Here is a 27,967-nt window from a genome sequence, read left to right as displayed (position 1 = left end):
ATGCTGGGATATATTAAAGATTTGAATTCATGGGATCCCTTCCATTCATCCCAGTGTAGTCTGCTGAGAATACATGGACAGGGAATGAGATCAAGCAAAAATATGTTTGTTACTCAGACATAGGAACGCAGGTGTAGAGTCCCAAAGAGGAATGATCCCAGAGCACCCATTGATTTGGCTCTCTAATTGCATATGAGGATGAACAGGTCAAAATTATAAGGATCCTTGCCTCTCTCTTAACAAATATGCCTAACGTGATAATTAAGCAATATAAAATCATGATGTATAATATCCCCTGTTCCTTCTCTCATTACCCTCATTTTGAGCAAAGATCCTAATGATTTCCCCTTTCTCTTCACAGGTATCATCAGGAGATAAAGAAGAACTCAGAATTTAAACTGGAAAGAAATTTTTTATAAAATAATTTCATATTCAAAAAGGTTTTCAAAAGCCTTGTTCTACTGGAACAAAGTCAGACCCACATCACATCATCTGACCATTATGTTGAAATTGCCTACAAGTTGGATAGAGGTATTCCTGAGACTCTCAGTTCATTTCTTCTTGCTGGTACCAGAGCTTTCTTGGTCAGTTGGTCATCTGGAAACTCCTCGTTGTTTCCTAAAAATAAAGTTGGGTCCCACAGGCTACAGGGATGGGGACTTCGTTTTGGGGGGATTCTTCCCTTTATTTATCTATGAAATGACCATACTACAAAATTGGAAATATTTTCGTATTCATCCTAATAGACTCCTAGATACTGAAAGGTAAGTTTTTCTTTTTATTTTCATTTAAAAAAAAGAATGTATTATTTGAGGGCATGACTAAAGAGTCACTTTTAAATTATTTGCTTGGACAGAGTATCAATTCATTGTCCAATCTTCTACCTTCTATGTTGTTAATGCCTCTGTCAGTTTCCCTTTAAAGCCCCGTAAAAGAAACCACTTTCCTCCACCTGCATAGATGCAGTCTGACATATGGTTTGATCTAACCAGGGTTATCCCAATTTTGGGTCCATTTCTGTAGAGGTTCTGACAAAAGGAAGATTTGGCAGCTCCCTCAGTTATGAAATCAAAGCTCTCTTCCTTGCCCATCCACCCATTCCTAACAGCTGAGATTTTGGGACAAATTAAGTGCTTGTCAGAGACTCTGAATTTATATCATATATTTTCATTTCAAACCCATAGTGGCCCTGTGAGGAAGGAAATACAAATATGCTTTTCAGTATTTTAAAGATAAAAAATCAGGCATCCTGAAACATGAAATCAATTACCCATAGTCATTAAATCAGGAATATTAAGATACTCCATTTGACTCAAAGAAATTCTGACCATGATTTCATTAAATCATTAAATCACCTATTGTAGAGGCTTCATAGACCATAAGGTCTATAATATAAATATAAAGAAACACAGGCGTGTTTGTGTGTGCATGTGTGTATCAGCTCATAGGACTGTAGCACTGAGTTATGTAGAAATAGACGGTAGTCATGTTACCTTACTTTATATGTTTATGAATATGTAGCTATTAATGTATATAATAATGTAGGTCATAATGAAATGAAACTATTTACATGGATATGATGTTTCTTGGTAACTTAATAGGAAGGTATTCTCTTAAAGTGCTATTTAGTTTACTTTGAGCTTAAATGAATTACTAATGATTAAACCATTTGCATTTTTCAAAGGAACCTTTTAGCTCAGCTTTTCCTGATTCTCAGTGGAGCCTTCTATCTCTTTCTGTCTTTGTCTATGTTTATCTCTCTTTCATCTCTGTATTCTTTATATGGAGGAGCATATTTGATAAATATAACTTGTCATTATTTTACATTTTTAAGAATATCTGGAAGAATTCTCTCATAATCTAATAGGACCAGTTTTTCTAATTAATTCACATAACTTCCCCTTCAAAAGCTACTATCAACACTCTCATTACCCAGGTGAATTAACTGAGTCAGAAAGTAGTTTATTAACATGCCTAATTTCTCAAAGTTTGTTTCTGAGCCTTTATTCCAATCCTCTTGAGTAAAAGTTGAGTGCTTTAAGCTCTATGCCATTTAGCTTCTCTGAATACTCAGTTCCAATCATCCTTTTTATAATTCACTCCAATTTTGTTACAATTCTATTTTGTTCTTTTCTGGGTTTATTAGATCTATATCTCTCTTCTCTTTAATTCAGTTACATATAAATTTATCAGTGTGATTGGTGGCATTTTATAATTTTTTTTAAATATTAAGTGAGGATTTTGCCCATATTGGAATCATTAGTGAAATGTTATCTTCATAACATTAGCAGAAGATCCATCAATCCTTGGCATGATATCATGACATGAACTCACAGTGTATTTCTCAGGCATAGGAAGCAGCACTTCCTATCAGTCTTCAAAGACTAACCCAGTACCTCTACTTCAGCTTTTACTTTGTCATCCTCTACTTCAGTGGTATGGACTTAATTGTCAGAAGTGTTTCTTCTTCCTGGTGAGGAAAAAGCATTCTGAAATTCCCCTTTAAGAAATGTGACCCTGGGCAAGTCACTTGACCCCCATTGCCTAGCCCTTACCACTCTTCTGCCTTGGAGCCAATACACAGTATTGAGAGAGAGAGAGGGGGAGACAGACGTAGGGGGAGGGAGAGACAGACAGACAGACAGACAGACAGACAGACAGACAGACAGAGACACAGAGAGAGCCAGAGCCAGAAAGACATACAGAGAGACAGAAACAGAGACACAGAGACACAGAGACATACGGAGAGAGTCTGATAGAGACAGATGCTATGCATTACTAGAAGAGGGCGTAATGGTGTTTAAAGAAGGACTTGAGAGTTTGCTTGGAATTTCATGCTGAGAAAGCGATATGAACTATATAGTTCAAAATTAGTATATAACCCTTAGGAATCCTCTTTGTAAAAGAAGTAACAGTTTTGGGGCCAGGTGTATATCCTAATTACTGATGCTTTTGCTATCAATTGAGGTTGCAAGAAAAACACTTCAGCCAGGTCCTGGCCTTAATGTTTGCTATAGAGGAAATCAACAAGGACCCCAAGATGTTACCCAATGTTACCCTAGGATTCCACATCTATAACACCTACCCAAGTGATGTCAGCACCTTGGAGAGCTCCTTAATGTGGCTGTCAGGACAGGGACTGCCTGTTCCAAATTATCACTGTCAGAAGCAGGGCAAGTCTGTGGCTGTCATTGGAGGAGCCACTTCTGAATTGTCAGTCCAAATGGCTACCCTTCTTGAGCTCTACAAATATCCACAGGTAAGAGCCATGATTCAAACTATCCAAATTGTTAGGAGAATGGAAACAGATGAAGGGATAGCACCACAGATATCAAGCTAGGTATATGATACTGCAAACAATGGCGAATTCTGCCTCATGAATTTATTCTTAGAGCTCAAGATGAGTACAAGGAAGATATAGGGGTAAAAGTGAAATACATGATCAAAATTGCCCTTTCAACAAGAATTATTCCTGCCAGAATATTTTGATCTTTCTATCTATCTATTGATCAATCAATCTATCTATCTATCTACCTACCTACCTAATTATCAATTTGCAAATCACTACATTATATGTAATAATTACATTACCTGAAAATGATTTATATATACACTGGAGTGTATATTTGTATAGTTTTATCCATTATCGATCACTATGAATTCAGTATGAAAGTAATTACATAAAATCTTATTGATTTTTACTTAATTAGATCAAGCTATTGTTTTTACATTATGTTATATTATAATGCATTACATTTGTTTATATTTATATATTTATATAAATTATGTATGATAGAATTATTTATCAATAGAGATATAAACCTATATAATTCACTGTAATGTAACATAACTCTAATATACACACAAACACATGCACACACACACACCAATGCATTCTTCCAAAACCAACTGTAAAGTTCTTTTCACATTGAATATATTGTCATTTATAATAGAGCATGCACATGTGATGCTGGAGAAAACAAGTTAAAAAAAAACAATCTCCAATTCTAACTATCTTACATCATCTGAGAAACTTAAAAAAATTAGAGAATATTAGATGAAACTGAGGTAAATGTGAGATGTTAAAAAATGTTTTCTTGAAAAAGCTTATGGATTAAGGAAAGAAAACAATCCAGTGGTTGGGTGCATGAAGGTAGGTTTCCTGGAGAAAGTGGCACCTGGTTATAGATGTCAATTCCTTCCTTAGAGATAGACTAACCCTTTAAAAATGGAGAGGGAGACAATGACAGGAAAAAAAAGGGGAGAGTCAAATTCTAGGAATTCTGCTTGGCTTATGCAAAAAGAAAAAGTAAAAACATGTAAAAATGGAAAGACTTGTTCTGTCTTATGGCTTCCTCTGATCCAAACTTCCGTCTCAATAGGGATCATTTTTCTTTCCTTTTCAGATCAGCTATGGGCCATATGATCCCATACTGAGTGACAAGGCCCATTTTCCAGATATTTATCAACTGGCACCCAAGGAATCCACTCTTACCCTGGGAATGGTACAATTAATGGTACATTTCAACTGGACATGGGTGGGACTGGTTATCTCCGATGATACAAGGGGAGAAACATTCCTCTGGAATATAAGAGAAGAGATGACCAGGAAGGGTGTCTGTGTGACCTTTACAGAGAAGATTCCTACCTCTGAGAAATACACTATTAATTCCCATACTGATATCATGTTAAGAATTGACAGTTACTCTGCCAATGTTATTGTTATTTATGGAGATGCCAATTCACTAAGGACTCTGCAATATGCATCAGTGCCTTACTTCATATTATCAAAAGTGTGGATTACCACCTGCCACTGGGATTTTACCATAAGACCCCATGACAGTCCACCCAATAGTTTCAATAGAGTTCTGACATTTTCAGGTCAGACAAAAGAGATTCCAAATTTCAAAGCTTTTCAAAGAACAGTTAAACCTAGCAAATACCCAGAAAATATTTTTCTTCAAAGATTTTGGGACTCAGTTTTTAGATGTCCACATGAACACAACAAACCAAAGCAAGATTGTTCACAAAATGCTTCCTTAGAGATTCTGCCTTTACGATTTTTTGACATGTCGATGTCTAGTCAGAGTTACAACATCTACAATGCTGTGCATGCGGTGGCCTGGGCTCTACATCAATTACTCTTAACTAAGTCAGAACTTAGAGATGAAGACAGTCTTGTTATGTATCCCTGGAAGGTAAGTTTCCATTTATGAAGACAGAGTCCACATTGCCAAACTTATATCTGATTCATTAGCTATTAAAAAGAGTTGCTTTCTCTTGGAATCAGGGGGTTAATGAGTCACTCAAGTAAGAAACTTTTCAACTATTTTCCCCTAGAGATCATCTATATTCTTCAACTTTGATGATGTCACTTGTGACTCTCTCAGAAGATTTTTGCCATACAGAAACAGGAGTTTAAGGGGAACCTGACCATAATTCACATATTTAAAGGACTTTATTCTGTTCCTCCTCAGACTCAGCTGTTTACCCAAAATTTGATAATTTTCAATATGTGAAGACACAAGACATAGTAATTCCTCATCCACAATATGTACAATGAGAAGGGATTCATAGGTTTGACCCGACTTTCAAAGAGATTCTAGGCACAAAAAGATCCCTGACAAAGAATTTTCTAACACTACTTATACAACTTTTAGCTGATGGGATTAGGATATGTAACAGACCTGGGAAGATACAGGTTACAGAGAGGGTAGCATCCACCCAAGGGGCTAATCTTGTCCTCTATCTACTTCTGTGTTGTCAGTAGGCTAAGACTAATGTATTATGTTTGGTTTTGGGAACCATAAGGAAAGATAGATATATAGGTATCCAGAGTATAACCTGAGAAATGAATACTCTTGATTTCATGACTCATGAGGTTCAGATGAATGGACTGAGCAATTTTAGCTTGGAGTTGGGGGAAAAGTTACACAGGTAGATGCCTGGTGACTTTCTTCAAGTATTTGAACAATTATAACATTATGTAGGGTTTGAAATTGTTCTATTTGACCCAGGATGGAAATGTGAAGGTCCATGGTTTAAAGTTGAAAGGCTAAAATGAGTTTGATATTGAGCATCAAACAATAAATTAAAAAAGAATGAATGCATAACATTAGCAGGAAGAACTTTCAAAAAATTAGATATGGACAGAAATTTAGTGAGATTCCTCATAAGATGATGAGATTTCTTTCATCATAAGTCTTCAAGTAGAAATTGGGCAATTATTTATTTTAAAATTTTATAGTGAGGATTACTTTGATTTGTGGTTGTTCTTGATCTTCCATGAATCCCCTTCTTTCCCTCAAATTCTATAATTCTATTGGGAAAATTAGATTTGCTATTATTGAGATTAACCAGTTATTGTTATCATCAAAATCATCAACATTATTGTTATTTACTGGATAATTTTCTGCACCAGCTATCACAACTGCAAAACATGGAGAGCTCCTCTTTGTTACATACTTCACAAGGTGGGTATGAGGACAATTCACTAAGAAAGTTAAGCTGAAAAAGATCATGGATAGCTGAGCTGCTGTCTGTGAGATATGGAATATTAAAGAGAATAAAAGATGAATCAGCATGGGGGAAGGGCAAATACTATTCCTTTTTGACATAGAAGAACAGTTTTGAAAATTACAGACCATTCTCTTTGGGTTATTATCTAGGTGGAGATTTAAAGTGTATTTTTCAAGTGAATATTAAGGTCCATGTCTAAACTGAAAAGGGCTTCCATCTTAGGAGTAAGAAGCAAATCATACCACTCCCATAAATCTACTTCACCCACATTCTGAGGCTCAAATTAGAGTAAAGAAATGTCATAGTTATCATTTAGTCAAATCTGAACTTTTGTGAAACCGTTTGGAATTTTTATGATGAATATACTCTAGTTGATCGGCATTGCCTTCTGCAGCTCATTTGACAGTTGAAGAAACTGAGGAAAACAAATTTAAGTGACATTCCCAGGCTAACACAGCTAGGAAGTATGTAAATCCAGATTTGAACCCTGTTCTTCCTCACCTGGCACTTTATGCACTATGCCATGTAGTTGCCTCAAAGTAAGATCAAAGAAATCCAATTAAAATCGAAAGTGACTTCTACAATAGGACTATTGTTGAGCAATCAGACATAATTGTGTTTATAGAACACACAAATAAACATATGTATTTATATATGTATGTGTGTATTTGAATATATGTTTACCGATCCCCAGACATATATTACATATCAATAGACATATATATGTATATCTTGGACACCAAACTTAAATCAGAAATAGAAATTGCCCATATCTATCAGAGAAAAAGTATAAATAATGAACTCTAAAAATCACTTCCTAAAAAATGGCAGATATCAAGTGACTAACATGAAGTACCAAGGAACCATTCAGGATTAATCGATGTCTGAAAATTATTTTTTTCTTTTTTTTCTTTTATAATATTTTATTTGATCATTTCCAAACATTATTCATTAAAGACAATGATCATATTCTTTTCCTCCCCCCCCCCATAGCCGACGCGTGATTCCACTGGGTATCATCACATGTGTTCTTGATTCGAACCCATTGCCATGTTGTTAGTATTTGCATTAGAGTGTTCGTTTAGAGTCTCTCCTCTGTCATGTCCCCTCAACCGCTGTAGTCAGGCAGTTGCTTTTCATCAGTGTTTTTACTCCCACAGTTTGTCCTCTGCTTATGAATAGTGTTTTTTCTCCTAGATCCCTGCAAATTGTTCAGGGTCATTACACTGCCACTAATGGAGAAGTCCATTATGTTCGATTATACCACAGTGTATCTGTCTCTGTGTACAATGTTCTCCTGGTTCTGCTCCTCTCACTCTGCATCACTTCCTGGAGGTCGTTCCAGTTTCCATGGAATTCCTCCACTTTATTATTCCTTTTAGCACAATAGTATTCCATCACCAACATATACCACAATTTGTTCAGCCATTCCCCAATTGAAGGGCATCCCCTCGTTTTCCAATTTTTGGCTACCACAAAGAGCACAGCTATGAATATTCTTGTACAAGTTTTTCTCCATTATCTCTTTGGGGTACAGACCCAGCAGTGCTATGGCTGGGTCAAAGGGTAGATATTCTTTTATCGCCCTTTGGGCATAGTTCCAAATTGCCCTCCAGAATGGTTGGATCAGTTCACAACTCCACCAGCAATGAATTCATGTCCCTACTTTGCCACATCCCCTCCAGCATTCATTACTTTCCTTTGCTGTTATGTTAGCCAATCTGCTAGGTGTGAGGTGATACCTCAGAGTTGTTTTTATTTGCATCTCTCTGATTATAAGAGATTTAGAACACTTCTTCATGTGCTTATTAATAGTTTTGATTTCTTTATCTGAAAACTGCCTATCCATGTCCCTTGCCCATTTATCAATTGGAGAATGTCTTGGTTTTTTGTACAATTGATTTAGCTATTTATAAATTTGAGTAATTAAACCTTTGTCAGAGGTTTCTATGAAGGTTTTTTCCCAATTTGTTGTTTCCCTTCTGATTTTTGTTACATTGGTTTTGTTTGTACAAAAGCTTTTTAATTTGATGTAGTCAAAATTATTTATTTTACATTTTGTGATTCTTTCTATGTCTTGCTTGGTTTTAAGGTCTTTCCCCTCCCAAAGGTCTGACATGTATACTATTCTGTGTTTACCCAATTTACTTATGGTTTTCTTCTTTATGTTTAAGTCATTCACCCATTTTGAATTTATCTTGGTGTAGGGTGTGAGGTGTTGATCAATTCCTAATCTCTCCCACACTGTCTTCCAATTTTCCCAACAGTTTTTATCGAATAGTGGATTTTTGTCCCAAAAGCTGGGATCTTTGGGTTTATCGTATACTGTCTTGCTGAGGTCACTTTCCCCCAGTCTATTCCACTGATCTTCCTTTCTGTTTCTTAGCTAGTACCAAATTGTTTTGATGACTGCTGCTTTGTAATATAGTTTAATGTCTGGGACTGCAAGGCCCCCATTATTTGTGTTTTTTTCCCATTATTTCCCTGGATATCCTTGATCTTTTGTTCTTCCAAATGAACTTTGTTATGTTTTTTTCTAAATCAGTAAAGAAATTTTTTTGGGAGTTCAATGGGTATGGCACTAAATAGATAAATAAGTTTGGGTAGGATGGTCATTTTTATTATATTGGCTCGTCCTATCCATGAGCAGTTAATGTTTTTCCAATTGCTCAAGTCTAGTTTTAGTTGTGTGGAGAGTGTTTTGTAGTTGTGTTCATATAGTTCCTGTTTTGATGTCTGAAAATTATTATGGTAATAAGGAGGCAATCTAAGAATGATTAAAATATTCCAAGAATAAATTTATCCAGAAAATTGAAAATAATACAGACACACATATCCATTTTTCAAATATATGTGACTATGGGTATTTTTATTATCAAAACAGACAAAATCACAAACACACAGAGGTGAAGGCAAAAAGTGAAGGAAAATTAAGAAAGTATGGGAAAGGGAGAGAGGGTCTAAGGCATGGGTTCCCAAACTATGACCCACTGGTCACATGTGGCCCCCTGAGGCCATTTTTCCAGCCCCCACTACACTTCCAGAAGGGGCATCTCTTTCCCTGGTGGTCCATGAGAGACACACTGTATGTGGCACCACTTCAAAGTGCTGTGTCGCTCACATACAGTACTACTTCCAGTGACATAATCCTTTGAATGGCACCTTGTTCTGAGCTGTGCAAAGAATTATGTGTTTGCACAATGGAAGATGTCAGCATGGTATAAAATATAGACTCGAACTCTGGACTTCAATCCCCAGAAGTTCTTGCTCCACTTCCCCAGGATGCTTTGAATTCTCACATGGGCCCAGATCGAGAAGGTATTTAACCTGATTGCAAAGGTTTTTGAGCTCTTTTGGACTTCCGTTTTGGGGCAGACGTGGCTCTTTCCATAATGTAAGTGAGGTCTTGTCTAGGCCTCTCTGGCCTAGGCACGTTTTCCTTATCATGTATTTTCTTTAATCCTTAATCTTCAGTAAACCTCTAAAAATATAATACTCCTTGCAGAGAGAAACTAATTTCTACCTGCCTCAGTCTCCTCAGCCTCCCCTAAATTTTAATCTTTACAATGGTGAGCAGCTATCTGGGGAAGGGAATTCTGCACTGTGTATAGTGCTGCCTGGTATAGTGGTGGCAGTGATGATCCTGTGAAAAGTGTGACAGGCCCATCCCAGCCAGTGCTGCAGCCTGTGCTATCTAAGACTGCAGTATACAGATGTGTTCATAGTTTTCTTATTTTTCATAGTCTGGCCCTCCAATGGTCTGAGGGACAGTGAACTGGCCCCCTGTGTAAAAAGTTTGGGGACTCTGAGAAGGTCACATTTCTAATAAATAAATGATATAGGATGTTCAAGGCAGTCAGGGATTCCTGATTTCCTGACACACAAGTCATGGACAAATCATTTGATGTCTCATCCTCAGTTTCCACATCTGTGAAATAAAATCATAGTACCTCCCTTATTAGGCACAAAGAAAACAGATAACAAAAATACAATGCTTTAAATTGTTCATCCTCAGTTTCCACATCTGTGAAATAAAATCATAGTACCTCCCTTATTAGGCACAAAGAAAACAGATAACAAAAATACAATGCTTTAAATTTTTTAGAGAACTATATAAATTCTAGCTGATATGTGCTTGAGAAATGTAAAGTACTACAAAGAAAAACAAAGCAGTAAAACACACAGAATTTGGGACAGAGTTCACTAGCAGCTCAGAGTATTCAGAAAAAAAGACTTTGTGGAGAAATAGAGTTGAAGTTATATCTTGAAATAGGAGAGGGATTTTTTGGCTCAGAGGAGAGAAGAGACATACATTCATGGTGTTATGGACTGGCCAGGGCAAAGACAAAGAGGTGAGTGGTAGAATATATTAGGGAAGGAAGAGAAAGAAAAGTTAGTTAGAATTGCAAAAAGTGAGAGTAGGAGTAAAGCACAATGAGATGGGAAATTTGAGGCTGGTTTATGAAATGTAAACATAATAGATGCTACTTAACCTAGAGGCAATAGGGATCAGCTGGAGTTCTTTTCTGAAAAGTCTGATAAAGTCAAATGTGTGTTTCAGGAAAATAAATTTGGTAGGAATGTGTAAGAAAGGCTGGAGGTATAAGAAATTGAAAGAGGGAAATCAAAAAAGAGTCTGGATAGATACTTACTTGTGTCATCATCACACAAATGATAATGATGCTCTGAGACTTATTCAAATTACCAAGAGGCAGAATATACAGAGAAAACAAGACATCTTAGATCTGAGCCATATAGTAAGCCCATGATTAGTGAATGTCATACAGTTAAAGAATCACCTAAGGAAATGGAGCAGTCAGAAGAATCCTAGTACAAAGAGAGGTTAAAGTCCCAAACATCTATTGGGGAAATAATATCCAATTGGAGACAGATGGTGACAGTTTGAAATATATCAGAGAGATAAGAAGGATGAATACTAAGATTATTTAGCACATATGATCATTATAAGAACACTGACACTGCTAACTGCAGAGACAGCATTTACTGTGTTGCGATGATATTTCAATTCACTTAAAAAGTGTTCAATTGTAGGAGCAGAATTTGTGGTGATGAGTGGAGACACTTTAATTCTGTTTGCTAATGGTATTATTCCATAGAAATTTGAATGATAAAGGAAAGAAGGACATAGTACAATAGCTTGAGATGGAGTACTGGTAGTGTTTAGCATGAGACATTGAAATGACTGGAGTGGATGAGGTGTTTTTGAAGGAAATAGGAAAAGAACAATACGAAAATGAAAAGTAGTTTATTCAATTTTCTGTCATGTGGAACTATTGTGACTCCAAAGGGCATAGAATTCCAGAGCCTTCCATATTCTATTGTATCACAAAGTTTGTCCATGCATGTTGGTTCCTTCCATGATATTGTCTATTCATCTTGTCCTTTGCAATATCCTTTTTGCCTTCAATCTTTCCAAACCTACTGGTCTTTTACAATGAGTCTAGACATCTAATTTTGTTGTCAAAATACTTAAGCTTCACCTTCAGTATTGGTTCTTTCAATGAAGAGTGAATTAATTTCTTCATGTATTGACTGAGTTGATCAATTTGCTATCCCAGGGATTCTCAGAATTCTTGTTTAGCACCACAATATTAAGGCAAATTTATTACAGATCAATTACTGGATTTCATTACTGCTTTGATTATCCAGATTCAGTTTGTCAATATATATTTATAAACTATTGGTATAACAGTTTGTGGGACTTCCTCTAGCTGTCCCCAGAAGAAGGTGAGTTGGACTAAAGGAGATTAATTGGGTGAATATGGTAGTGCTGAGGTTGGGTAATAAATTAGTGTCCATCAGCCAAGTGGCCAAATGAATTTAGAGCATAGAATGCTAAAGAGCTGAAAACATCAATACGAGAGGAAAAATTGGGAATGGAATAAAGTCAAATAACCAAAACTTTTCTACTACCCTAAAAAGATGATGACGAATAAAGTAATTAGAAGCCTTACAAGAGGGGATGATTAGTGATACTGGGTGAGGCATCATTCAAAATGGACCAATAGAATGTATTGATAGAATAAATGAATTCAACTGATTTGTGGTAGTCTATTAAGAGAATCATAATTTCTATATGGTTGGTAAGATTGAGATTCATATTATGATCATCACATATAGCAGAATGGGAGGAAAAGATAGTCTTAACAGTTCAAAGTAATTTGAGTGGGTCACTTACAAGTTCTCTTCCCCTTTAGCTGAATTCTCTCCTTAGAGACGTCCATTTTAACAACAGTGCTGGTGAACAGATATTCATGAATGGCAAAAAGTTGTCTGAGGCAAACTATGATATTAAGTATTTTGTGAACTTCCTTAATGGTACAGAACACATGATGAAAGTGGGAGAGTTTATTCCTCAAGCTCCTCATGGTGAAGATTTTTCCATCAATGAAAATGTCATAATGTGGAATGAATATTACAAAAAGGTTAGTAGTAATTCACATTCATAATGGATAGGCAGAAAAAGTCTATTAATGGGAGTTTGATTTCCTTCTAGGGGCTTATTAAAGAGCACTAAATTTTTTACCACCAAATATTATCTTTCCACAAGAAATGTGAGGTAACACAAGGGGAAAAATCAATAAATTGTTTGTGTGGAGGCAAGAGATATCTAGCATCATAGTAATACCCACACTTATATGCTACTATGGAAATAGATACTTAGAGATTCATTATTTCTTCTTGGCATAGAGAATGCTTGCCATGTACATTTTATTTGAATGATTGTATAACCCACAATAGGTACTTTCAAAAAATCCCTAGTTCTGATGTACCTAGCCGGAACCATTCCAAGATAAGTTTTTAGCCAGAAAAAAATATTGGATTTCCATACTTAGATTACATGTATATGTATATGTACATACATATGTGTGTATACATGTATGGAATTTAAATGTAAAATCATTGCTTTTCTATTGACTTTTTGAGTATTTTTTAAAGATAGAATACCATTTCATTCATCTGTTTTCCAAAACTTAAGGAAGGTTTTATTACACATTCAGTAATTAATAAATGATTATTGATTGTCCAATTGAATCCATAGAAACCTGGAATATGGTTTACTGCTCTTGAAATTCTTCAAAATTCAAAAGCTTTAGAACATCTCCATTTCCCAAACTGCTTGTCACCTCATAGACTATTTGAATTTCAAGTCCCCTAACAGAATTTCCTTCTTTTCAGATTCCCCTTTCAGTGTGCAGTGAGAGTTGTGGCCCTAGTTATCAGAAATCTGCCCGTGAGGGAGAACCCATCTGCTGCTTTGACTGTATCCTCTGTCCAGAGGGGCAGATTTCCAATCAAACTGGTAAGTATGTACAGAGAGACAAACTCCCTTTCCCTGTCTTAAATAAAGAAACTTGGAGAGTAGGAGGGAACACAAATGGGGTAGATTTTTAAGGACATATTCATTGTTTAGTGGGATAATACTAGAGATGAGAAAAATGGGCTGGGAGGACCATATACCCAGTGTCAACTACCTGATGGGACCTGAGAGTTGGAAAAAGATGGATGCCTCATTCTCAGAGAGCCATACCATAAAACAAGATCAAATTTTAAAGAAATTAAATGAGAAAATAAAGAAAAGAGGGAAAAATCTTCAAAATCTATCAATATATCAAAAAATGCTGAAAATGTATAATGTATTACAGTAATGTAAATCTTTGGTCCTTCCACATCTGTCAAAAATTAGGTGGTGGATGGCTTTTCATATTTTATATTTTCAGTTAGCTATGGCCCTAATACATGGTCACTCTACTTTTGAAGTTCCATGTGTTTCTGGAAAATGTGCATATTTTTGTCTAAAGGTTTTATAAAGATCTTATCCATTTCTTCAAGTTTTTGCAATGAGTTTTTTCAATCCATTATTTATTTTGTTCTTTTTCTGTGAGATTCATTCCAAAATTGAAAGAATATTGAAGTTTCCATCTATAATTATGTTATCATTTATTTCTTATTTAAATGCAGTATCTCTTCTTTAATGAATTTAGAATTAAAAGCATTTTGTCCTTAGACAATTACTCATATTGTTATCTTAACCATGGTTTTTTAAGGATAATGTAGCTTCTTTGCTCAACGTCTTTTATGATGATATTTTCCTATCATCTGATAGCAACTGCTTTTAAAATTTGCCTGATGCATAGTGATTTCATCCAGGTCTTCATTTTTAATATGTGTATGCAATTGCATTTTAGATGTGCTTATTGTAAGAAACAGTTTGAAAGTTTGTTCTTTCCCCACTCCAAACATGCCACTTTTTCTTTAAAATAAAAGATCAAAATAATAGAGATGACTTAATGATTACTTAGTGTAATAAGATATAATATCTGCCCTTTGGTGTGATATAATATGTTATAATGTGAAATGATATGAAAGTGCAATTGTATAAAATATATCAGGTGACTTTATATGATATGATCATATGTAATATATTAAAATATGATATAATATATGATAAAATTGATATAGTATAATGCAACATAATATAAATAAATTATATTCTTTAATATATCTTATTTTAAATATGTAATAATTATTTTTAATTCATTTTTATTTGTCATCTTAAAAGTTTGAGTTATCTCCCTTACTCTTCTTCATCCAATACCAAAGTCATCATTTGTCAAAAAGATGTATGTATTATAAATCTATGGCTCATTTATTTATATTTACATATTTTTTTTCTGCATGCATATAAAAATCACTTTTCAGACAAAAATTCAATTGCTATATATAATTTTTCCTTGGTTTTGCTTCTTTCATTCATCTTAATTTCATGTAGGTCTTTCTGGAATTTTCAACAATTAAGCTATTTGTAATTCTTTACAAATTCCCCAATAGATGAGTGTCCCTTCCATTTCCAGTTCTTTTCCACCACAAAGAGAGGTGCTGTAAATATTTTAGGACACTTGGTGTCTTTTCCACCTATTTCCCTGATCACCTTAGGAAGTAAAGCTAATAGTAGGACTGTTGAGTCAAAAGGTATGCACAGATTTTTAACTCAGCATAATTCCAGATGGCTCTCCAAAATGGTTGCATAAATTCACAGTTCTACCAATAACACATTAGGGTTCTCATTTTTACATCCTGTACAATACTTGTAATTTTGCCCTTTTATCATTTTAGCTAATAGTTTTGAGATGTTGTTTTAATTTACATTCATCTAATTAATAATGAGGTGAGCACTTTGGGTATACTTACAAAAAACTTGTTTTTTTTTCATCTAAAAAGAATTTCCCATTTGTTAATTGGGAAAAGACATATTCTTATACATTTGACAAAGTTCTCCATATATTTTAGAAATGAGACTTATTTTCAAGAAACTGTCTATATGTTTGTCAAATTTATTGCTTTCTTTTTATTCAATTTCATTTATTTTATTAATACAAAAAACCTTTTAAATTTTAATTTATTTAAATTTATCTGTTTACATCTCAAAATGCTTTCTCTCCTTTGCTTATTCTTGAATTTCTTCTCATGCATAAATCTTATAGGTTATATATTTCTTGTTCTTCTAATTTACTACTAATATCTCCCTTTATGCTACTTCACACATCCATTTGATTTCATCTTGTCACATGGTTTAATATATTGACACGTACCTTGTTTTAGTCAAAATGTTTTCTAGTTTCCTCAACCATTTTTTACTAAATAATGAATCTTTATATCAAAGTTTGGATCTTGATTTTAATCAAAGGATTATTTTAATCATTTAAAACTGTTTGTTCAGTGTCTCTTCTTTTTCACTGATCTCATTTTAAATTTCTAAGCCTGTACCAGATAGTTTTGATAATTACTGTTTCATAATAAAGTTCAAAATCTGATATTGCTTGATAAACTTCCTTTGTTTTTCATTATTCCTGTAATATTATTGACTTTTAACAAATAATTTTGATACATTTTCTACTTCAATATAATAATTTTTTATTTAATTAATTGGGATAGAATTGAATAAGTTTATGTAGGATTGCTATTTTTATTATATTGGTTCTGCAAACCCATGAGCATTTAATATTTCTCAAATAATTTTTATCTGACTTTACTTGTATAAAAACATAATTTTTAATTATATTCATAGTGTTTTGATTTCCTGAGTATTTTATTCAGTGGTTATTTAAAATAAGTTATTTTCTATTATGTCTTCTTGTAGGACATTGTTGGTCATATATAAAAATGATATACATAAAATTCATATTCATGTTTGGATCCTTTTTTTCTAGTATATTTTCTAGTTTAAATCTATCGCTCTATAGTATTTTGAAATTTAATTTATTTTCACTTAAATGAAGTAAGGAAACCTCATTCTCATTCCTGCTCAAGAATCCTCAAATATTTTCTCAACATTTCCACTATTTTTTATTTTCACATTTATCCAGATGTTTAAATATTTCCCTTTTATAGTTCTCATTCAATTTTTTATTTAAGTAAATTTCCCTTATTTTTTCCCCTTCAAACATATTATTTTTTATATTTTCTGTTCTTTTCCCCCAATGAATCATTTCTTTCCTTTACTTCTACCATGAATTCAGTTCTCTTTCTATCTAAATTTTAATTTACCAATTCATGGAATTTTTCTTTATTCTTTTTTCATCTTTGTTTTTTTAAGGAATTAAATTCACTAATGCCCCTATTGTTAGTTTCTTCTTTAAAAACATTGCTATGTTATTCCCTTGCAGATCTTGTCTCCCTACTCTTTTGTTCTTTTGTGAATCAATTAAACACAAGACATCTTTCAGAAGATATATGAATAGAAGAATTATTATCTATAAGAAATCTTCCTGAATCATTTATCATAGGTTGTGTCTCAACTACCTGGTATTATCATGATCATTTTCTTTCCTATTAGCTATTTTTATTTTAAATTTCAACAACTATTTCTCTTCAAGTTCTTAGTTTATGATGTGTTTTTGTTTGGTGTAATTTTCCTTCAATGTGATCTGTGGATTATGTTGATTTTAAAATTTAATTTCTGTGTTCTGATATAGGGAATCGTATTTTGAACTATTAATTCACGTTTTCATTTCTTATGCTATTCTATAAGTTATAATAAGTACAATTTTGTTGTATAGAGGGCTTGTTTACTGATAAAATTATTGTTTTTGTTTCATAAAACTCCTTACTTTTCTGAATTGATATATCTGATCAGTTTTTCCATATATATTTGTGGTAAAATTAGTCATTTTTAATTCATATATTTATGCAATTATTTCTGTTATGAATATAAATTCTGATTTCATGTTTCTTTTTTTCACTCTTGAATTAGAAACTTCTTTTCTATTGGTACTCATATGATCTCTTAGGAATTTTTAGTGTCTTATCTCTTGTGAGACATCAATTAAATTCACTTTTCTAACATGTTTTTGGAAAAGTGGGATTCATTTAAATATTATTGAGGTGATCTTCCTTCTTGTTTTCCTGTTTGACTGCTTATGCTCTAGTAGTTGGCATAAGGTTTTTATTCCTGATGTCTTTGCTTGGTTTAAGTTTTTCTCCTTATCTTCCCCAATCACTCACTTTCTGATTCCTTCCAATTTCTTTGTGTACACCTTAAGGACTGGAGATCAAACATGACTCTGTCTTCTCTCATATTTTGGGAACTTATTTCTCAACAGCCTTAATGTCTACCTTAATTGACTTTATGGGGAATTGTGAGAGAACAGCAGAGGACCAAACTATAATTTTTTTTTCCTTTTCCTTCCAACCTATGAATCTAGTCACCATCTGTCCAACCTCCACATATGCTAACAAACATGTAGATTTCCTATCAAAAGTTCCTTTCTCTTATTTGTTTTGATGAACATTGCTACACCAAAGTTAGGATGCTGCCACCCGAAGTAGAGAAAATTTTGTTTCCATATAGTTCAACATCTTCTGCAAGGGATTCCTGTGGGAGTGATGATGGGAATTAGGAAACAGAGTTCAGTTCCATGGCCTGTCAACTCAAAAATAATAGAGTGATGAATTTAAGGGATAAGCCAAGATGGGGGATTAGAAGCAGCAACCCTCTAGAAATGTCTCAGCATTTTCCTCCAGACAAATTTAAAATAATATATGAATGTAGTTTTGGAGAAGATCAAAGGAAAGGTCCAGGAGAGATATTTTCACACCTAAGAAGTTTTTAAGAAGTTGGCAGTATAATTCAATGATGTGAGTTGGAATCCCTCATGACATGAATTTAGGCAGAGAGAGCAGTAGCAATAGTAGCAGATTCAGAAGCTCAACTCAGAGATGATAAAATAATCAGACAACTTGTCAGAGAGAAATTATAGGGGAAACTTTTCTGTTGTTGGGCACAACTAATACAACCTGCAATCTCTATTACTAACATGTAGCTCTTGGTCCCAGTTCCAGAGTAAAGAAGAACACTTTGTTATGATAGGATTTTGGTGAGGAATAAACAAGAGGGAAACAAATAAGAACTCAGATTTATTGGTTACAAAGTGAGAAAGGGATAGGGGTTAGGAGAATTATTACAAATTATCTTACACTCCAATTTTTATAAATCTATCTAAATCTATCTTATTCTAAGGTAAACAATAAGTTTCCCCAATAACCAAATCTCACAAGTGGAGTCCAATCAAATGGGTCAGGATCTACAGGTGATAACAGCCCAAATATGTCCAGCAGAGAAGTGTGTCCTCAATCTTCTGTTCAAGCTACCAGCAGCCAGTTTAAAAGATTCCTCTCTTCAGTTGGTATCAGGAAAAGCCAGAAATCTGTTTTTCAACATCCAACCAAGGACCTTCAGGAGAGAAGTGCCCAAACAGTTGGGACTTTAGAACCTTTTCCCAGATCTCCAGCCTTAGGCTCCCATGTGACTTTCAGTTGCATGCTCCTGTCAATCACTCTGACATATACAATACACAGTTTCTTGCAAAACATCCTTTACCTATCACAAAATGAATAAAGAACAGAGTCCCTAGGCACAGTTCAAAGGTAGAAATATGCACTATCTGCTTCAGCAGAGTGGTAGACATGGTCAGTCTTCCATGGTGCAGAGGAGTGCTTATGGCTGCTAGGGACCAAGGGTTATTTCTTATTAAAATCCTGAGCAGAGAACACACCTTTTCCTGGATCACACCAACATAGAAGCACCACAAACTTACAAATCCATAGCTCTTAAAACAGTGGCAAAAATGTCTAAAATTGGGACAGTGCCTACTTAAAACAAGATGGGCAGAACCCAACTTAAACATATATTCAAAGGCAAGAAATAGGCTTTGAAGTCACGAACAACATGAACAAAGAACTTGATCATAAACATCAACTATGATGGCAGTGAAGAACAGAACACAATGTATGAAGAAGAAAATAAGATAACTGCTACATGCAATGACTCAAAGAAAGATGCTAATTGGAACAAGACCAAGAATTGCTATAAGAGTTAAAGAGATAAGAATGGTAAAGGAAAATTTAGGGAAAAGGAATGAAAGTGATGCAAGAAACTAATGAATAGAGATTTAACAGGAGGCTTTAAAATCATAAAAAAAATAATAAAGTGAAGATTACCTTTAAAAACAAAATTGGTTTAGTGGTAATCAAAGCTCAAATAGTCTCTGATTGAAAAGAATTCTTTAAAAAGTAAAAATGAAAATGTGATGCAAATGGTCATGGAAGAATATAATTTCCTAAAAATTAAATTTGGACAAGTGGAAGCTCTCACTTGGGGACTTATAAAAATAACAAAATACAGTCAAAAGAAGTAATATTTTGAAATAATATGAAAAAAATCTCATCAGGGAAATAACTGGCCTAAGAAATAGATTGAGGAGAAATAATTTGTGAATTATCACTCACCTGATATCCTTAATTTTAAAAAGAAATAACCAAATATCATATTTCAAAAAAAATTATTGGAGGTTGCTGGGTGGCTCATTGGATTGAGATCCACACCTAGAGGTGGGAGATTCTAGGTTCAAATATGGCCTCAGACACTTCCTAGCTGTGTGACCCTGGGAAAGACTCTCAACCACCCTTGCCTACTCTTTCCCACTCTTCTGTCTTAGAACCATTACACAGTAGTGATTCTAAGAAGGAAGGTTCGGGTTTAAAAATTATCCTAAAAACTTTCCCTCCACTTGAGATCCTGAAGTCAAAAGAGAATTTGAATGAATTCTTGAAAGAACTCTTGAATACAATGCCAAAATGAGAATTCCCAAGTAATATTATACTAAATTTTTTGAGCTCCCATATCAAGAAGAAAATGCTGCATGAGTTCAAAAGGGCAAATCAGGTGCAGAAAGATAGCTCTGTGGATAGAGAGAGATGCCTAGTGATGGGAAATCCTGGTTTCAATTCTGGCCCAAGCCACTGCCTTGCTGTATGACCATGGGAAAGTTTTTTAACCCCAATTAACAAGATCTTTCAGACTTCTGACTAGGAACTGATAGGTAGTGCCAATTCTAAGTCAGAAAGTAAGGGTTTCAAAATAAAAAAGAAACAATTCAAATTTTTATGGAGCTACATTCAGGATCACACAAGACATAACAGCTTCCAATTTAAAGGAGTGGAGATCTCAGAAGGAGATTTTTAAAGAAAGTAAAGAAGCTAAGATTACAACCACAAAAACAACACTGAGTAATTCTCAATATAACCCTTGAAAAGAAAAATGGATGTATTAGAAAATAGTGGACTCTAAGTGTTCTTAAGAAAAGACTAAACCTTAATAGAAAATTTAACATTCAAACTCAATATTCAAGAGATGAAAAGAAAGGGAAACATGAAAGGTTAATTATAAGGACATAAGGTTCAAAAGTCTATATTCCTAAATGTGAAGATATTCCAGATTATCTCCTAAGATCTTGATCATAATTAGGAAGTTAAGAGGAGTCTACATAGAAAGATGGCATGGGTGTGAATGGATTATGTTGGAAGGATTTTATAAAAAATAAAGAGATGAGAAATAGAGTTGTGGTGAAAGAATGGGAAAGAGAGAGTGAGAATAGGCAAATGTATCGAGCATGAAAGAGTCTTATGAGGAAGGTTCACAAAGTTGTGGAAAATGTGGTTAAAGTCAGGGAAACTGGGCAATAATTGAATATAATTTTCATTAGAATTGGTTCAAGGAGAGAAGTTATTTATATAAGTTGTCTTCCCTAAAGGAGGAGAAGGCGATGAGGTAAAGAAGGGAAAATGGCAAAAGGGAGGGAGGGTTTAGCAAGGCAGTGGTCAAAAGCAAAATCAACTTTTGTGAAAAGAGAGGATCAAAAGAGAGATAGAAGAATAGAAGAAAGTGGGATGAAAGGAAAGAGTAATCATATTGCTGAATTTGATTGGGATGAGCCCACCAATAAAACAGAAGTGATTAGCATAATAAATTAGAAACCAGAATCCAACTATATGGTGTTTACAAAAGACATACTTTAAACAGAAAGACAAAGATACATATAAAACAAAGTCCTTGAGTAGAAGAGAACAGAATAGAAGAGAATATATTCAGTTGAATTTTAAGAGTTAGGAGCAACAATCATGAATTCAGATGAAGTGAAAGAAAAAATAGACCTTTAAATGAGAAATAAGCAAGGAAATTAGTCTGTGCTAAAAAATATCATTGACACTAAAGTAATTTAAAAAACAGTATCTCTGATAAAAGCATCAAAACCATTTTTATCATATGAAAAATGCTCTAAATTATCATTGATTAGAGAAATTCAAATTCTGAAATAATACTTAAATTAGATCTTTCAGAAATAAAATTTCCAGAGACAGCAATGGAAAATATGTACACTAATAAATTTTGTGGCAATAGTTAATGGATTCAACGATTCAAAAGGACAATTTTGAAGTATACCTAAGTTTTTATATAAAATGTGGCATTCCCTTTGGTCCAGCAATACAACTAGTAGATCTGTATTCCAAAGGGATAAAAGAAAAAGAACAGGATGTCTATGTACAAAAAGCTCATTTGTGGCCTCAAGGTATTAGAAATTGAGGTGATCCCCATGAATGACTGAACAAGATGTGACATATGACTGTGATGGCATAGTAACATATTCTAAGAAATGATCAGGAGGGTGGTTTTAGAAAAAATCAAACACTACCAGACCTATATGAACTGAGAAGAAATGAAGTGAGAATGATGGGGATTTTATTGTGATGCACAGAACAGCAATTCTGTAATGATGAGTTGGTGTTGAAATGTGACTACTCTGATCAATGCCACACACTATAAGAATATTGAGAAGAACTTGGGATCAAAAATGCTCTACACCTCCAGAGAACTAATGAACTCTGAGTACAATGTGAGGTATAATTTTCTCACTTTAATTTCCACCTTTCTTGCATTGTGGGTCATATTTTGTGTGATTTCATATACACACATATATATATATGTAAATATATATATATATATATATTTCTTATTTATACTATTGCTTTCCTCCTCAGTGGATGAGAGGGAGGGTGGGAGGGAAAGAGAATTTGGAACTCAAAATTTAAACATAAAATAATGTTGTCCTCATTCTTAAGGTCATTTTGTTGACTTCAGTTGAGGCATGAGACCCAATTGGAGGAAGCAGCAAATGTGTTGACTGACATGCAAGGGGAGAAAGTTGAGGCAGAGATCCAAGTAAGCAGACTGTGCTCACCACAGAGACCACATAAGCAGAGATGGAATGACCCTGGGTGACATTTTCAGGAAATCAGAAACCTTCCAGGAGAGACTTGCCTAGGAAGGATTCTGCTGGTACCCACTGATAAAGGACTCACCACTCTTTCATATTTCTGGAAAAATGAAAATGCAACCTAGTACAATTTCCATATTGCTGCCTCTTGATTATGTCTCATGGGGCTCTTGTTATTCTGGACTGGTTGTTCAAATGTAGCACCTATAAAATAAATCCTCACTACTTTTATGGTTGCAAAAAAGAAATTAATCTCATTTTTTTTAACGATGGAGTGAGCTTAGTGAAAGGAGTATCAGAGACTGAAAGCATCCATGGATATGGTGAGGGGTACCAAAGCATGACTCTATAATTCTGTTTTGCATCTCTGCCAGTTTGGGAGGACTAGCTAGAGAAGGAATGCTATGAAACCATTTAGGGAAAAGGAATTCGCCTTCTTTATTCTTCAGTCATCAGACAGTGATGTTGTTTAAGATTGTCATTTTGTAGACAAGTGATACTAAAATGAAACCGAAAAAGGTTCTTTTAGCATGCATATTAAATGAGAAAATTATAAATTCATGGTGTCTCTGTCTGATGCATAGTATTTTAATTTATTCTGAAAGTGTTACCAATTATATTTGAATGTGGTTCAAACTGCAAGTGGAGCTTTTGCAGGCTTTCCCGGCTATCTGTCTAAAATGATTAAGAGAGCAGTATTGACTATACCTCTTCTACGCCCTTATCACATCTCACCACCAAGGAGGATACCTTCTTCTCTTTATTTCTCTACTACTCCAACCTCTACCTTTCAGCTCCTTTTCATCTCTTCTCTTTCATTTGAATAAAATATTTTGAAGGGAAAAGTTATAATTAATATATGTATATACATACATATATCCCCATTTTATCTCTAAGTTGTACAAACGTGCATGTGCTCATTTTCAAGAACATTATTGTGTTGTCAGTCATGAAAGCATTTATCTGGGAGTTGACTTAAAAATTCAGATCTCTGAGACTTGGAAGAACATAAGTGTCTGAAATCACTGTGATAATGTAGTGGAGGTACTGGAGATACTTCTCTGAATTGGAGAAGACCACTGAAGGCCCTTTGTAGCAAAGAAGTCCTGCTTAAACAATGCTATTTCCTATGGCCAGGGATTAGGAAGCTTTCCTGAACTTGCATAATACTGAGAATTTTTTTTCTTCCCCTTAGATATGGATCAGTGTATCATGTGTGCTGAAGATGAATATCCAAATGGGGAGAAAAATCACTGCCTCCCCAAGATGGTGACCTTTTTGGCCTATGAGGACCCCATGGGCATGACTCTGGCCTGCACAGCTCTGGTCTTCTGTCTCCTGACACTTCTGATCCTTGGCCTCTTTGTGAAGCATCAAGACACCCCCATAGTGAAAGCCAATAACAGAAATCTCAGCTACGTCTTGCTCTTCTCCCTAAGTCAATGTTTCCTGTCTTCTTTACTCTTCATGGGTAAACCAACCTCAGTCACATGTCTCCTTCAACAGACAATATTTGGAATCTCATTCACAATGGCTGTGTCCTCCATTTTGGCCAAAACAGTCACAGTAGTTCTAGCCTTCAAAGCCACAAGACCAGGGAGTAGGAGTAGAAAGTGGGTGGGCTCCAGAGCCCCCATTTCTCTTATTCTTGTCTGCTCCCTGATTCAAGGCATTCTCTGTGGTATCTGGCTCTTGGTTTCTCCCCCATTCCCAGATATAGACCCACACTCAGAACCTGGACACATGATCCTCAAGTGCAATGAGGGCTCTCTCATTGCCTTCTACCTTGTCCTGGGCTACATGGCATTCTTGGCCCTGGCAAGCTTCATTGTGGCTTTTTTGGCCAGAAATCTCCCTGACACCTTCAATGAAACCAAGTTCATCACCTTCAGCATGCTTGTGTTCTGCAGTGTCTGGGCCTCCTTCCTTCCCACATACCAGAGCACCAAGGGGAAGATGATGGTGGCTGTGGAGGTCTTCTCCATCCTGAGCTCTAGTGCTAGTTTGCTGTGCTGTATCTTCATTCCCAAGTGCTATGTGATTCTTCTCAGGCCACAGTGGAACACTCAGAACTGGATAAATCATAAATCCTATGCCAGGGGGAGGAATGACTCTAAGGCATTTTCTCATGCCTCCTAGCAATGTAGTGAGCTGTCTGAAAAATAACCTAAATCATATTTGATGTTAGATATCAGTTCACACATGTGTCTCCATTATCTCCTTATCTGACAAAGCTGTTTCTTATTATCCCCTTTCACTCATAGATACCTTTACCCTTTAGCCAACTTCTGCATGATTTCCAAATTATTATTTTTGATAGCCACTTTTTACACTCTTTTTATCCTGTGAAAATTGAACACCAGTTCATAATCCTTTTCTTGTCACCCTAAGATTAATCTTGGAGGGGTTTTCTAGTGAATTTGATTTCTATTTAGTCCCCAGATTTTGATTGGGTAAAGAACAAGCCCCAAGGCTTATCTGTTTGAAGAAAATGGCATCCAGAAATCAGAAAGGTGAGGTGCCATTTCCATTCTGCATCATTGAGTTCTGGTACTTCTTTGTTTTTTGAAAGCATAAAAGCTGTAATCTGTGGAAGTAAGTCATAGAAATGTCTCAAAACTCTCCATTGACTCAGCCAGTGGACTTCTGTGTGGTAGAGAACATCTTCACAGGCAACATTTAGCTCAGACAGAAATTCCTGAAATTGTCTGTGGTTTAATGCATTAACTCTTATGAAGTTAACACAAGATATCACAATTTTCATAACAGAGTCCCATGTCAGTGATTTTACATAGCAGTGCTTGTTGGTGGATAAGGCAGTGTGTGACTATTGGAAGAGAATTGGTTACATTTATCCATCTCTTGGTTAATGTGAGCAATTACTCCTTTCTTAGACCCCACCATGCTAGGAGCACCATCAGTTGTTACATTGGCTGGTTTAGACTAGTTCAGCTCCAAATCCTTCACAGTTTGGGGAACCTTTTCATAGATATCCTCTCCTTTAGGTGTTCCTTTCATGCTTTGCAGTGCGGCAAGCTCTTCTGTGACTTCAAAATTGTCATCCATCACACAAATAAAAATTAGAAGTTGTGCAGAAACATGAACATCACTACTCTCGTTGAGTGTCAAGGAAAAATAGGAAAGATTTCTTGCAGAGTTTTGCAAATGCTAATGCAAATTCTCTCCCATTTCTTCAGTCCTTCATATAATTGTAGATCCTGTAATATTAACTATACTAAACAAGTCTGCCTTTTCTGGACACATCTCTTGGTCAACAGAAAGAAAGCACTCTTTAACATTCTTCCTTCACAAATGGTCTGCCAGTGCACTCTATTAGCTAGGCAACTTGAAAACTTGCTCACAGTGGTGAAATATTTAACTGCTTCTGCTTCACAAAAGTATTTTGGTGAGTAGTCAATGTATTCTTTAGTTTTAATATTTTTTTTCTCATGTCTCTGACCAAACAATCATATTTATCTTTATGTTGAGTTTGATAGTGTCAATGCAAATTGTGGGTCATTGTACTACCATGTTTTCCCGAAAATAATACATTGTCTTATACTAATTTGACCCCAAAAACAGGGGGTGTCTTATAAAACATGCAGTGGCAGTGGTGGGCTTCTCAAAGTAGAAGCCCACTGCTGATATCACAGACCAGATCACTACTATCCAATGCCTGTATATAGTACTGTACGCAGTGCTAGGCCTGCAACACTGTATACTGCTGTCTGGGACAGAGGAGGCTGCAGTGCTGACTGTGATGGGCCTGTCACCCCTTGCCCAGACCACCTCTCACTGACCACTAATGAAAGAGGTGCCCCTTCTGGCAGTGCATTGGAGGCTGGATAAATGGCCTCAGGCCATTTTGTGGCCTGCAATATGTGGTCTGCGAGCCATAGTTTGGGTTTCCCTGCAATTGACACTAGCCTCCATTCTGTTCTATATGCACAATACTCCATCTCCCTACACAGAATATTTTCCTTGGAATTTTCCCATGTCTAAAGTCCTCTCATAGAAAGAAAAAAATTCAGCTTGAGATTGAGATTCCCATAGTCATGATGAAACTTGAAGTAGCTGATGTGGAGACTGAAAATCTTAACAACTTTTTAGTAACAGCTTCTCAACCAATAATAATCCTTTTACATATTTGTATTGCTTACATCAAAACAAAGGAGGATAATTCATTTTTGACAATCCCTCCTGTGATTCTACTGGGGAAGGAACATGTTGAAATCCCCCAGATTTACATGCCTAGTCTCTCCAATGAATCATTTCACATAACCAATTTATACCTCTAAAGATCTTCTGGCCAGAGGTGAATACCAGATTGCACTTTCTAAGGGGAACTTACAATTTGGGGATAACAGGTAAATAAAAGAGAAATAAATCAAAAGCAATGATTGATAGACAAATGGACAAAAAGCCAATTAGGAGGCATTCCCCTATGGCGTTAGAGTTTATATTCAGAATAAATGTATTCAACACCCTTCAGTTCAGTTCATTATATTCCAAAGTTAATTTTGGATCTTTTGATGCAGTGTATGGTTTCTATAGGCTTCTTTATGGCACCTTCTCCAAAATAATTCTTTCTTGATTCACCGTGTTGGCAAGTTTCTTTTCCTGAAATTTCTCCAAGAAAAATTCAAACCTTGGATTTTAGGATAATTATACAATCCCCCCTGAGGAAGATGTTGACCAACACCAGGATCGCTCCAGGATACATGACTGAGTAATGGGGTATATGAATTAATTTAAAAAAACACAAAAGAATCCAAATAGAAGAGAAAAAAATCAATTTTGAAAAGAAGAAAAAA

General features: G+C 35.1%; 1 protein-coding gene across 1 annotated transcript; it reads left to right on the top strand.

The window, feature by feature from the left end:
* The first annotated feature begins 3,004 nt into the window (after window positions 1-3,004).
* Window positions 3,005-27,967, top strand: VN2R594 (vomeronasal 2 receptor 594). Its single transcript, XM_056796937.1, has 5 exons — window positions 3,005-3,259; window positions 4,407-5,198; window positions 12,738-12,965; window positions 13,720-13,843; window positions 24,349-27,967. The coding sequence occupies exons 1-5, from the start codon at window positions 3,005-3,007 to the stop codon at window positions 25,290-25,292; spliced, it is 2,343 nt and encodes a 780-aa protein (XP_056652915.1). The 3' UTR covers window positions 25,293-27,967.

Source organism: Monodelphis domestica, chromosome 4 (genome assembly GCF_027887165.1).
Source record: "Monodelphis domestica isolate mMonDom1 chromosome 4, mMonDom1.pri, whole genome shotgun sequence".
Classification (NCBI taxonomy): domain Eukaryota; kingdom Metazoa; phylum Chordata; class Mammalia; order Didelphimorphia; family Didelphidae; genus Monodelphis; species Monodelphis domestica.
The sequence above is the reverse complement of the archived record's forward strand: the minus strand, read 5'-3'. Positions and strand labels throughout refer to the sequence as shown.